The sequence below is a fragment of the Nilaparvata lugens genome, chromosome 3, assembly GCF_014356525.2.
Source record: "Nilaparvata lugens isolate BPH chromosome 3, ASM1435652v1, whole genome shotgun sequence".
NCBI lineage: Eukaryota > Metazoa > Arthropoda > Insecta > Hemiptera > Delphacidae > Nilaparvata > Nilaparvata lugens.
In genome coordinates, this window is record NC_052506.1 from 76,899,883 (window position 1) to 76,914,018 (window position 14,136).

At 36.3% G+C, this 14,136-nt stretch overlaps 1 protein-coding gene across 1 annotated transcript in view; it reads right to left on the bottom strand.

Annotated features, from left to right (window-relative positions):
* The window catches only part of LOC111053303 (teneurin-a), a 419,100-nt gene that overhangs the window by 247,463 nt on the left and 157,501 nt on the right, over positions 1-14,136 (bottom strand). The window contains exon 7 of the mRNA XM_039422899.1: positions 4,665-4,787. Coding sequence (XP_039278833.1) covers positions 4,665-4,787 — 123 coding nt within the window. The remainder of the gene's footprint in view (positions 1-4,664; positions 4,788-14,136) is intronic.

Consider the following 14,136-nt stretch of genomic DNA (forward strand, 5'->3'; position numbering starts at 1 on the left):
CTTCAACATTCCTGACATCCATGTAGACTCATCTAGCAATAGAATGTATGTTAAGTAATGCATACAATCATGAACACAATTATCAGGGATGGAAGCCACAAGCCTCCTTTCCGTGGAGGCGCATTGGGAAGCCACAGGCAAACAATCAGAGCTGAAATGCAGCTTGGAGTGATGCGATGCGCTGAACGGATGAAGCCCATTCAACGCACACTTGAATGTAATGAGTGATTAATGGAAGTGCACCGAATTCATTGTTATCGTACTTGGATGCTCGTTTTCACCACAATTAATGGAGACAATTGTAGCTCGCTGATTGGTTAATTGGCTGATAGCGGAGGCGCAGCGGGAGAACGATAAACGATTTGGCTTCTATTCGTAGACCAGCCCCTCGTCTCACACACCACAACTTGGTCAATGAACTCCAAGAAAATCAATCCTTGACAGATATTCTAAACATTGCTCATATAATATTATAAATCATTCTTCTCCTCAAATAATTGGAAAAATAAAAACTCAATTGGTTCATAGATTGATAAAAATTAATTATTATCTATTATCATCTTGTTGCTGTGTTGTGAACCATGAACAATATAATATTGAGAAACTATGATGAATTAGGACTCCTTCCTATGATTTCCAAGCAAATATGTTTGTAGAGTATGGTTTACTCCAAAACCTCAAACTGAATCAAATCGAATATGGAAGAAGACTTTGATAAATATTAATAAGTCAATAAATATAATAATTAGAAAATTATTAATTCCATTTGTATTCACAATGCAGAAAATATAATCCCAATGTCAACATTGTTTCATTGGTGGTTTCTAATTTTCTCGTCAATTATTAACTGTATTCATTCATACAATTACAATATTTATTTGCTCGTAGTGCACTATATGTTCACAATGTTTGATAATTTAACCATTTTAGGAGTTATATTTAATATTTGTATTCAAATAATTTTAAATAGCCCTCACATGGAATTGGGGAATTTCATTAGCGAGCTATATTATTGTGATGATGATTATTATGGAAAATCAGAGTATCATTCTATTTTATCCCAAATAGCTCTGAGTTACATTGCTGAATCCATTGTAAATGTGAAAATGCTGTGAATAGCAAGTTCCATATAGTTCTATGAATGAGAATATTCTGAACAAGACGTTTAGAACTCATAAATCTCAAAATTTCGACTCTAAAAAAGGAATTCAACTTTCATTTTCAAAGCAAAGTTATCAAGAATCAGTCCAAAATGTACCGTACTAATTGAAGTTTACATTTCTTTCAGGCAGGCTCTCTGTGAACAAACACTGACAAACGAGCAAAGTAAATGAGAAGCATGCATATTTGAGGCTCTTGTGTGTTTGAAACAGTGCTCTGTTCCAGTGACGTATTGTTGAGGTAAGGAGAATGTAGTGTAGTGTTTGACCTTCAATTGGGGCTTCTGTGAATAAAGCAAACGAGGCGAGCTAACAAAACAGCGGCTGCAGATTTCGATTTGGTTGAAGCGATGTGGTACAGTGGAGGCTGCTACCCCGGTACCTGGTTAAAAGCGTAGCCATCACATCACAATTGGTGTTCGGGCTTACAACATTCGCCGGAAACGTGTTCTGAAATAATTACGACATTGAAGGGCTCTGTAGAGGAGCTGTTGTAAAACGCAGGTGCATACCTGACATTACCTGATATGATCGTGAGCTCACACATGTTATGTTGTTGCGATGCACTGCACATTAGTGTCGCGAAAGTGTGCGTGCGGGCATCCAACTGAAAACCGCAACCGCTGCACGCACAGACGCCAGCATGGCAAGCACCAGTACCACTGGTCACTCTGCACCGGTACCACTCGGCACTCCTAGCCCACATCCCACTAACTTGCACTGCTAACACGAAGACGAGCAACGCAGTCGGCGGCAGTGGCTTGAGTACAGTCCTCACAACAATTGACCGCAACCGCCTGACAACTCCACTCCGCCCTACTCTGCCCTGCTCTCAACAGTCGCCCTCCCCGCACTAATTCAATCAACAACAACACTGTAACAGTCCCACTGACAGATTCGTTATGCTCTTCCACTCCAGCTTCAGCTTCTTGATAAGTTCATTCATAAAATGCTTCTATACTAACAAGAGTACTTGCTGATTCGTTCCAAGCAACGTCGAAGTGGATGCTAGATTGAAATAATTCTTACTGGACTAGACAAGGGATAGTAATTATGGAAACAGTAAAAATTGGGTCTGTGAAGAATGATAATTGATAGAATTTGTGATATTTGATAATACTGCAGTTGGGTCTGATGTTGAAAAGTACTTGGTGCATGAAAAATGTTCGACTCATTATGCTCCTTGAAAACGTGAGTCAAGTGGATTGGAGGTGGAGATTAATCATATTCCAATCAACTCAGCCAGCAATCTGAAAAAAAAGCTTATTACACTTCCAAGTCAAAATTTGCATAAGTTTGCAAATGAGAAGCTTGCAATAAGTTTTCTTTTGAAGTGGGTCTTATGACATTTGAAAAATCGAGATGATGTGAGATATCAATTTCTTTCTATATTTTATTGTAGAATTGAAATGTAAAAAACGGTTGAGAATGAACAAATTCCACGATATTCAAATTCAACACTGAATTTATTGTGAGCAATTAATCTTGACTCTCATTTGAGGATCAATATGAACAATAATAATAATAATATCGAGTGACCTGGCTGGCTCAGGTCTGGTGTCAGAGTTTTCAGGTCGCAACTGATCAATTTCAGGGCCTATGACATGACTTAACGACTGCTTTTTAGGCAGCCGGGACCGACGTCTTAACGTGTCCATCCGAAACACGGGAGTGGCCCGAGATAAATATCTTGCCCGGGCCGGGATTTGAACCCGGGCCTCTGAATCATAAAGCCAGCATCTGATCCACTCGACTACGGCCACAACCGTGTCAATTATATATATAAACATATCAACAATAATATATACAAACATCTCTCTGATATTAGTATTCAAACATCACTGAAGTTACCTGATTGAGCCTATTCTCGATTGGAGCATCTTACATTAAAGTAAGAGATTCTCCATCATATTTGATGCTTGTATTCTCTATGATCCTGGGAGAGAGGTGAATGATGAATTAGTAATCTGATGAGAGTGTTATTTGATAAGCCATCAAGTAACATAAACATACGCATCTGGCATTGTATCAAATTTTAGGCCCACTCTATAATCGCTGCTCTAATGCATTCAAAATCAACCAACCAGGCTCATTCGAGAAAGCGAGCAGGCCTGATCGACATTACGTATCAGGTTTTAAGCCGAAACGTAGCACAAAGCATTTGGACCGGAGTATAGAACAAAGAAGTGATGACGGGTTGAGCTTGGGAGGGAGTGAGAAGGGTGGATGCTGCGTATTCGCAGAGTACGAATGATGATCGCTGGATCGCAATTGAATTTCTGCGTGCACTAATCCAGACTCCATTAACCCTATTACACGGTGCACAGCTCGTCTGACCCTAATGGGAGGGCGGGCTTAACATTTTTGCCCTGTTTACCTGGCGCTGTTAATTTACCTAATGCTCTCTCTACGGCCATGTACCCATGACAACAACACCAGCCACTGTTCACTTTTTACGGCCTTTTTTCAGTCAACAAGACATGTCAATCCATCCAGTTTCTCCTATCGCAGTTTCACAGAATTCACCTAACAAATTTTCAAACCTATATCTCTGAGACCACTCTGTCCCATATGCGCTACATTCGAGTTGACAGGTAACGGACGTCGAACATTTTACAAAATTCACTTTTGTCCAACTTGTTTGGAGAAAATAATCGACACTGACACTGTCATGTTTCTATCAGCCATCGGGCACCAATAATTCCGACTTTTATATCGTAAAAAATGTATTAGCTTGATGAAAACTTCCATGCTAGGCAGGAAAATGAACAGCTTTATTGACAAAACTAATAATCACATCAATATTTATCTTGGAATAATAATCCATAGTAAAATTGGCGAGTTGTTGTAGCGAGATCTACGTATCTCGTTGGAATTTGAAATCTTGATAGAATTATTGCTAAAACTTTCAAAAGATAAACATTCTATTTGGAATCACTTCACTTATATGGGCTACTTTTGTTCAAATCAAAACATGTAATTCAAATGTTTTCAAAATTTTAACTTGAAAATGACCTATGGTCGAAAATGGTCGTTGAAATATTTTGAAGCTTCTAATAAAGGGTACTACAAGTTTTTATATTGTTTTTATTAATTCTATTTGGAATATTCTTATAGTAATCTTTCACATACTAGTGAATAGTGAGAAAGTGAGCATTCATCTATCTTCGATTTGCTTTTGAACTGCCAATCTTTAAATGTTGAATTATTATTTATCAATAGAATTCTAAAGGACGATACAGAATGAAATCTGTGAGATATATTTGAAAAATGTTAGTCTACATTGAGACTAGATTCCAATAGAAGTTCCCAAAGAACAACTATAAGTTTCCATATTGCTCCACGGCAGCTCAGTCCACTTTATTTGTTATGAAACACTCAATAACTTGATCCTTTGTCATCGAGTAGAGTTACACTTATAAAAGTTTCCTTATAAAGTTTCACTTATAAAGTTGAGTCAGATGAAAACATCAAACGAATAAGCAAGAGAAGTGATGCTCTTACCTTGAGAGGGGAACACATAAGTAGCTGAGTTGGAGTCGAGCCGGGCACTTCTTAGTGTGAGCGAGGGACCCCTGGGGGGTACTTCTGGCGGGGCTGGCTCCGGCGGAGACTCCTCACAAAGCTCTGCAAATCATTGTTTCAATGTCAAGTTATAATTGTGATCGCCATTGCAACATGTTAACAAACAAGTCATAACTCAGCTCCGATGTAAGTTATTATCATTCTCATCAACAGTAGTTGGTTCTCAGATCCAACAATAACTATAATTGATAGAGAAGAGAAGTCGAAAAGAATTCGACAATCTCAGTATTACAATAGAAAGGTTAGTTTCAGTAACAATTTATGGCATTGAAATACTATTAAATGATATCAGTAACTATTCGATTATGAAAAACAAAATTTTCTCGAATCATGACAGTTAAGTTTATTATATTCAAATTTGAAAAAATCAATATGGAATACATTCACGGAGGATTACAGCAGAGACATAATTGAAATAATGGCCTACTTCAACCATGGAGAAAATATAGCATAAGTTTGTTTTGGCGTTCAGCTGTAAACCTCTTTGGTATCATTATATACGTTGTATCATTCTTTTCAGGTAATATATTTTCAATAGATAAATCAATCGTCTATGCTCCAACCGAACGTTACAAAAAAACATGCTTGGTAAAGTCTCCTCATCCATCCATATTGTAATCAATATACGATGATAAACAGAAAGAGATGAAAGGTAAGACGAAATGCCAAGAACAGATAAGGATATAGGGCAGGTCAATTTCATGATTGTGTGCGAATGGTCAAGCATTCAGTAGCTTAATTGGACTTGCTGATCACTGAGTAGGACTATATTGCATGTTGAGTTTCTCTTCAGGCCGAAATCGTCGCCATATGGATGGGTCTGCTCGTGAAATTGGGGTTTCCGGAAGTGCAGAGTTCTTACAATCGCTGAAAAGTGGTCGATGGACGTTGAGGCTGGAAGACCATCGCGTGTAATGGACGTGAAAAGCAGCACCCGGGAAACATAAGAGTACTTAAACCGGTTATGAGAGAGAGGCAAACTCCATTAGTAGATAAAAGTTTTCCAGGGGATAAAGTTTGACAGCGTAGACACCGCAGCTAACAAGATGCACTGTGCTGGGTGCCGGGTGCCGGGTGCCGGGTGCCGGGTGCCGGGTACCTGGTTGGCATTGGCGAGTAGACCGATGATGTCGACCAGAGCCGTAGCACGAGTACGAGCTTTTTCCAGCCTCCTAATTGGATTCATTAACAGACGCCGGGCCAAATTTCTGTTGACATTTTGCGCCCTTCCGACGACAGCCCCCCTTCTTGCTTAATGGACCTGGCCCTTACAGGGGGCTCTTAATTATAATGGGTAATGCCTCACTCCCTTCGCTTCTCCATTCTTTGGCTGTTTCCGTGAGACCACCATGGCTGCCCACCTACACCTGACCTTTCCCTCCACCCACCCCCTTCCGTCGCCACCACCTACCTACTAACAAATCTGGTTAGGGCAAATCTGATTTTCCGAGCAATGTATATCTGACAAGTTTGTTGCCGCTCCAACTTCGGCCAGCGCACCTCTCTCTCACTCAACACCTCAACAGCCACTCTTTGTACTACTTGATCAGCGATCCATTCAATCAACAACTCATTCCTCTTCTGAATCTTTTGTTCAAGCAAGATATCAATTCTCATCACATTCGTCTCACTAGAAAGCGACTTACTGCACCGGCAGTGATGTTTTTCATCCAAGCATTTTAGGCACGTGCCTGGGGCGTGTGATTCGATTTTTAAGGTACAATTAAGAAGAAAATTTTTACTGTTAGATCACAGGAATCTTCGTAGAAGCAGAATGGCGGCATATTGAAAAACGATGCTTCAAAAAGGTAATTTTGGGTTTATAAAATATTTTTATTGTTGCACTTAAGGGTAATATGACGTCTAAATAAAAAAACTAGGAACTAGACTAATGAAAAACCGTAGAGTTATAAAAAGTTAAAAACTAAAGTAATGAAAACCTTAAAATTAGGATTGAAACCCATTCACAGCAACACACTGATAACAGCACTTGAGAAATTATTCGAAAGCTCTTAAAAACAAACTCCACGGTATCCGGAGAAGTTCCTTTTCTATTGATCGTTTTAGATCCTCATCATTATTGAAGCTATGGATATAAACTTTTTCCTCAAAACAGTTCACAAATTCAAACAAGTCACAAACAGTTAAATCTGGAGATTGTTCTTTTATTGATCGTTTTAGTTCCTCATCATTATTGAAGCTATGGGTTCTGACGGTACATTTTGATACCAATAGAAATTTCATTAACTGAAATTAATTAAGCCGGCTCCAGACATGCGTCATTCGGCAAACACCGAGCAGCGACTCGCCGAATCGCTAGTAGTGTGGATGGATGTTTGTCTATTCAGCAAGCAGCGAAAATTCGTGCTTGTTGTTTCAGCCGGCTCCAGACATGCGGCATTCGGCGAACACCTAGCATACTCGCCGAATCACGAGTAGTGTGGATGGATGTTTGGTATTCGGCAAGCAGTGAACATTCGTGCTCGTTGTTTTCCCGGTCGGTGTGGGACTTTTGAACACATCAAAGTGGACGAATGTTCATGTGAAATGTACATACCATATGTTAATATAGAACTATAATCTAGAGATACTACCTCTCCAAAACAGATGGTTGAAATTGGTAACTAAATTAATACTTAGTCCAATTTTGTAAGGTTGGCATTAAGTTGAGGAAGGTTTCTAAACAAGATTTGAGTTCTGTCACTTTATTATCATGGGCGTACAAGGAAAATGCACTAAGTGCAATTTTTCCAAACTTTGATTTTCCATTATTTTCAATTAATTCTATAAACTATGAATATTAAATCATATCAAATCAAATAATCAATTATCAAACAAATGAAAAATATTTCATTTCTTGCAGTATGATATTATTTTGTGAAAAATCACTATAAGGAAAATATGACTGACGAACGCCGAACATTCGCTGCTTGCCGAATGACTCATGTCTGGAGCCGGCTTTACTAGGTCTCAGACAGAATAGCAAAAATATCTGTCACAAATGGTGTTATCAATCAAAGATATAGATAAGATGATAACGACTAGAAAAGCCAAGATTATGGCTAACAGCTTGAAATGAAAATCAATTTCTCAATTATTTAATGAAATAATAATATATTGTGTGAATTTGAGGTTAGGTTCTATATAAACAGCGCTTGTCGGCAATATCAATAACGACCAAGCTGTGCATCTACAATTTAATTAGACACTCGCTAGCAAAATAATTGCATCTAGGTAGCATTCATTAAGACTAGGACAAGAGGGTTTGTAAACTAAGCATGTCAAATAAATGTCACAAAAAACGATTAAGAAAACGATCATAATGTAGCATAAGCAAAAATTATTAAAAACAAAACAAAAAGATAAAGGAAATGGGATTTATTTTTATTGAGCGCATTAAGAGGCATGTCTAGGAAGGCTGTTCAAAAAGTGTAGTACTAGGTAAATTTAACTGATGAGATGGGGAACGGGGTCAAAAAGCATGCTGGCTCAAAAACATCGGTCTTCATAGCTCTACTCTCTCTCAATCGATGCGCTCTCTCACACATCAGTCTTCTCTTTCTAGAGAAAGAAGTTCATTACTTCAGTAGCACCACTATCACAATTGACACGCGCACTCACTCTCACATCAGTCTTCTATTCCTAGAAAAGTCCATTATTATATTATTATTATACACTGCATTGTCTACTCATTCTGCGGCTGCTCTAACATGACTGATCTGCTTTTGAGTAGCCTGGCTATTATAGATGGTATTCTATTGCTTCAACAGTGTCATCAAAGAACACTTCATTTGACTAATTCTTCTAAATCGACATACAAGTTCATTAATATATGAGTGCACTATCTATATAATAAAAGCGGAATGGCACTCACTGACTGACTTACTCACTCACTCGCAGAACTAAAAATCTACCAGACCAAAAACGTTCAAATTTGGTAGGTATGTTCAGTTGGCCCTTTAGAGGCGCACTAAGAAATCTTTTGGCGATATTTAACTCTAAGGGTGGTTTTTGAGGGTTTAAAGTTCGTCTTTTAGCATGTATATTCTTCTTATTCCAATATCTTAGAATTATAATTGAAATGTCCATACCATATGTTAATATAGAACTATAATCTAGAGAGATCACAGTTGTTCTGTTCCTCTTCGAAACAGTTGTTCTGGTAATTAAATTAAATTTTTTTTTCATATTGGCATTGAGTTGAGTTGACTTTGTTAGGTTGGCACCAAGTTGAAGATTGAAATGCATTTATCAAGGACCTCCTAAATACCAATTTATCCAGTACCTCCTAAATACTGTGGATTCGCAAGAGCCTCTGGACGCTTAACACCTGTAATTCGGATAAAAAATCAGCCGGCAGAGCTGCCTACACCCGTCCAGAATATCCTACAATTCCACAAGAAATAATATTTCCGCCGTACTCTGATATAAACTGCCTGAGAATCAGGCGTGATAGCCTACCAATATCTCCAGGCAATTCAAAACCCGAGCACAGCGAATGTAATTTATTTCTTATGAATAACAAGTAAATTCAATATTGATATTCCAATACCTGAAATAATTCCTACAGAGGAAAACCAATATGGTAATTATAGACCGAACTGAGCAGGATCTAATTAGAGAAATTACTGAAACTGGTTAACAATTATGCAAATTTATTGATGAATTATAATCGTTGAGAATCAAATAATAATAATTAATTAAATAATTGACAAATTGGAATAATAGAGTTTTCAAAATTTGGTAATAAATGTTCTTGATATGAGATAATAATATGAATGTTCTTGGTAATATAGTGCAATTAGGATTTTAATAGGGGTTACACGGTATTATAGGAGGATATAGTCCTGCACTCTTTCACAATAATTAATTGATAGAAAATTGTAGCTTTCTCAATTCACTGATTGGATAGAATAAGTATTTTTCGCTCACCAACTCGATCGTGGGGCCCCAATTCACTTAATAATTTTATTTCACTTGAAGATCTGGCGTGGAATGGCGACACCCAGGATTTAGTTTCACAATTCTTCCTCAGGAATAAGCTTATACAAATTGAACTTGCCTTCCAATTTAATTTAAGAGCACAAGACTACAGAGGAGCTACACATTTAACACACTGGATATATTACATTTAACAAGAAGAGAAACCATTTAAACATTAATTTTAATAGGACAAATTAAACGGGTCCTGATAATTCGATTCTCAGAAGGCAAGTCTCTTCTTCCCAAAAAGAGGAAATCACCTGGTCTTCTTCTGAGAAGAAGAACCACGTGATTTGGGCAAGAACCAATCCTGTGCCTAATAAGGAAAAGTCCACCAATGGGAATTTTTCCACGCGGTTTTAATATTTAAATTAGACACAGAGGTTCGAAAAACACAGAAAATGACAAAAAATTACGTTAAACAGGAAGACTATAAAATTAAAGCAGATAAACAGAAAATAAACAGGGGTTGCAGAAATGAACAAGCTTGAGTTAGTTTTAAAATGAAAACAGACAATATAGAGATATCACAGTAGCACAGTAGCCGGCAGTATCAACAGCTGACAGATAAGGCTTGTCATCAAATTTTGGCGCAATTCACTCTAACCTAATTATTGAAAATAAGGTAGTAAACATTGGTAGGCAGTTGACAAATGACTCTGACAATAAATTGGTAAATTATACGAAATAATACTGTAAGAATTTAATAAAACTATAATTAAATGAGTTTTACATAATTTGACGTGAGTACATTTGATTTATGCCTCAATTAGACATTAATTTTAGAAAATATGCTGGCATAGGCTTTGTATCCTGACAATACCTATTTAGGATATATACCTATATATACCTATATAGCTATAAATATTTAGGAGGTCCTGATTTATCGAGGAAAAATTGATTGGGTACTGCTACTTCAATCAGAGCTATTCCTGGGAATATTATATTTACTACTAGCCGTCAGGCTTGCTTCGCTCCCCTGGACCCCCGACTGGATTTTCCAAGAATGAGATCAGCAGGCTCGTTTCGCTCGCCTGCATTTTTCATTTGTGCATTTTTATCATATGTTAGGACGATCCAGTCGGGGGTACAGACTAAATGTCTGGCTAAACGGATATGGCGAGCAAAGCGAGCCTGACGACTAGTATTATAGTATTCTAGTATTATATATACTAGTATTACTTACCTACAGTAAGTGCTGAAGGCTGTTAATAAAATGGTTTATGCATAGACAAATAAAAATCATGATTCTTCATTCTTGAGATTTAAATATATTTATTTTGATTCTAGATAGGAATTAATTTTTCCAGTAATAATATTGTTTGGAGTACAGGATCAAATATTTCAATGTATTTATGTATATTATCAGGGAAAATCACAAACAAAAAATGATTCCAATAATATAATGAATCAAATTGGTTTTTATTATCCATGATAACATGAAACAGCTGTTATATAGCTAAGGTGAACGTTATATTTTCGAGCTCAAAATTTAAGTGGTTTTATTCTTTATTTTGTGAATTTAAAGTTTTTTTTCATGTTTTTACAAAAGTTTTACTATCAATCTATCAAAATTTAAAATTGTTTGTTTTATTCTAATCTATACTTTCAGATTGTGATTTGGTGTAGAAAATTGAAATGGACATAACCTATGTATAATATTTGCACAATTTGAAACTGAATTAGGAAATTAAAAAAGTTTTGGGCAATAACCTGTTTTTTCTTTCCCGATCATTATATTGTTTGTGGTAATCTAATAAATAAATAAATAATTAACAGGGCACAACAATTCAAATCATACAACAACGCTAAATATTATAACGCTACAATGATAAGCATAGTTTTATTCAGAAGCAAAGTACTTGTGACTGTATTAGCACGATTCAGAACTGGGCTAATATACGGTAGCAAATATTACGAGAAGTACCTAATTCCTGATTCACCAAAACAAGTGCAGATCACCATGTACAACGGCCTGTAAACAACTGAACAATGGACATTTGATAACTGTCTATTTTTCTATTTTATAAACAATCGAATTCATTTCTGGTCAATTATGAATTTAATAGAATCTACCGCGCAGGCGCCAGCAGGCGCCTAAACCCAAAAAAAGTTATGATTCATATAAGCATAATTTTATTCAGAAGCAAAGTATTTGTGATTCTGCACGATTCAGAAAACATTCCAAACAAGAAGATCGTCAGTCGTTACAATATTGACCCTATTGGAAACCCCCCCTCACTACAATGACAAGGACGCAGTCTGCGCAATCTCCCCCCCCCAACAACGTTACCACTCCTGGACAATGACAATGTACAGTGTCATACTGTACATTAGTTTTTGCATTTCACCTTTCTTCCAATTGAATACTTGTACCCTATTACCACTTCAAAGAAAGTAAATGTAAATAAAAAAAAGTGAACAGAGAATTGGCTTATCTTGGAAATCTTGCAGTATACTAAAAGTATTTTTTTATTGCAGAAATTTTCGTTGAAGCATGAACGAAATATATATTCATTCATATTATCCAATAACTTACTTTTTTCGAGAATTTAGGAATGATTGGTTGTTTTCTAATTACAGTATAAGAAAAAAACATGTAAAACTTGATCTCTCCAAAACTAAATTTTTCCCGGGTAGTTTCATGTAAAGTTCTTGGTTGAATTTGAATTGCCATGCATGGCCCAACATGGATAATAAAGAATTCGATGAGAGAAGAATGAACCATGTCTCCAAAATAGCTGTACAAATAGAATATAGTACAGATTTTATGTGATATTGAAATGAAATGGGAATAAATAATAATATGGATGTCAAACTACTGTATAAGCATATAGAATAATAGAGCATAATTATATGAATATAGTATATAACATAAAACACAATAGCGCAGACAAGAAGACAGGCAATATTATCTCATTGAACAAAAACAATCAATTGCTTCGACAACTGAAAACCAGTTTTCCGGTTCTCCGGTGTGAGTGCGTGTACTCACAATCATAGAAGTTGGGACTGTGTTAGTGAGTTCGACCACACTTTTTCGAAAGGCTAATAGGGAATTGAAGCTTTCTCGATTCAGAGTTCTTTGCAGGTACTTCGTTCTAGCGTGTTTCGGACGCTATTTTCCAACCGATAATCATGAAAATAGTACCAAATTGTTCAGAAAGATTTGGACAACTGGCGCCGTACCGCCAAATTTTGATATCACTTATCAATTTTTTCCTATTGAACGTCAAACTTTGCCAAATTTTCTCCAAGTTCATCGAATTTTAAAGTCATTTTATAGTTGGAAAATTGGAATTTGGCGGTACGGCGCCAGATGTCCAAATCTTTCTGAACAATTTGGTACCATTTTCATGACTATTGGTTGGAAAATAGCGTCCGAAACACGCTAGAACGAAGTGCCTGTTTCAGCCCTTTTTCCGAATTATAACATTGCTCTTAATACCTACTACAGTTTGGGGATGTACCAATCAAAATACAGTATTTGCTCCGTGCTAAAAATTATTAAATTCGAAATCTCCACATGGTCTTTATAGAAATTATAAAAATTTGTAATTGTTATAGAATGCACGAAACTATGTAGTTAAGATATAATTATATTTTAAGATAGGAATATTTAGTCTTAATATAGTAATATGTTATTGTATTACAAACTATTTGACAGTACTAAATTACATCATTGTGGAGTATTTAAAATCCACCAATGAGAGGAGATATTCAAATTTTTTGTAAATTAAAAAATTCGGAAGTATCGTCGAGAGAGAATAGGACTAACAGCTCACTTGCTTGCCAGAGGTCACCAGGAACACCCACCAATTATGAGAGCATTAGACTGAATCCCTTATTGTACAACAATTAATTTTTGCCAAAGTTTAAGTTTTGATTTATGTATTTAAAAATAATTAAATATCTAATTAATATGTTATTAAATTAAATATCCCCATTGGAGAGGACGACAGCAACCCACCAGAAAAGGCTTAGGACACATGAGACGAATCCTGGCCATCATCAAAATTTGTGAAAAATCTACACGTGAGTTCATAATTATTTAAGAGGATCCTCAGTGCTACGAATTGATAGAATTTTCATAAAGCTAGCGCGTCAAGGGTATAACTTGAAAATCAAGCTTGATTTAGACTTAATTGCGCAAGTAATATTAATAAGGGAAAAGTCATATTTAAAATATATATATGTGAGAATTAAATGTTAAATTATATACTACTATTTGAAATTATTAAATATGCTCAGTTAATGCACATAAAATATTGTAAAGCGGTTTTTTCACTCGCCTCACATACGTAGAGTGAATCTTGCACTGAATCAACGGTGTTGAGGTTATAAATTTTGTAACTGCGTGCGTGGACGCTAAGTGTACACCAGACTGATTGGTTCACTACAAGATTCA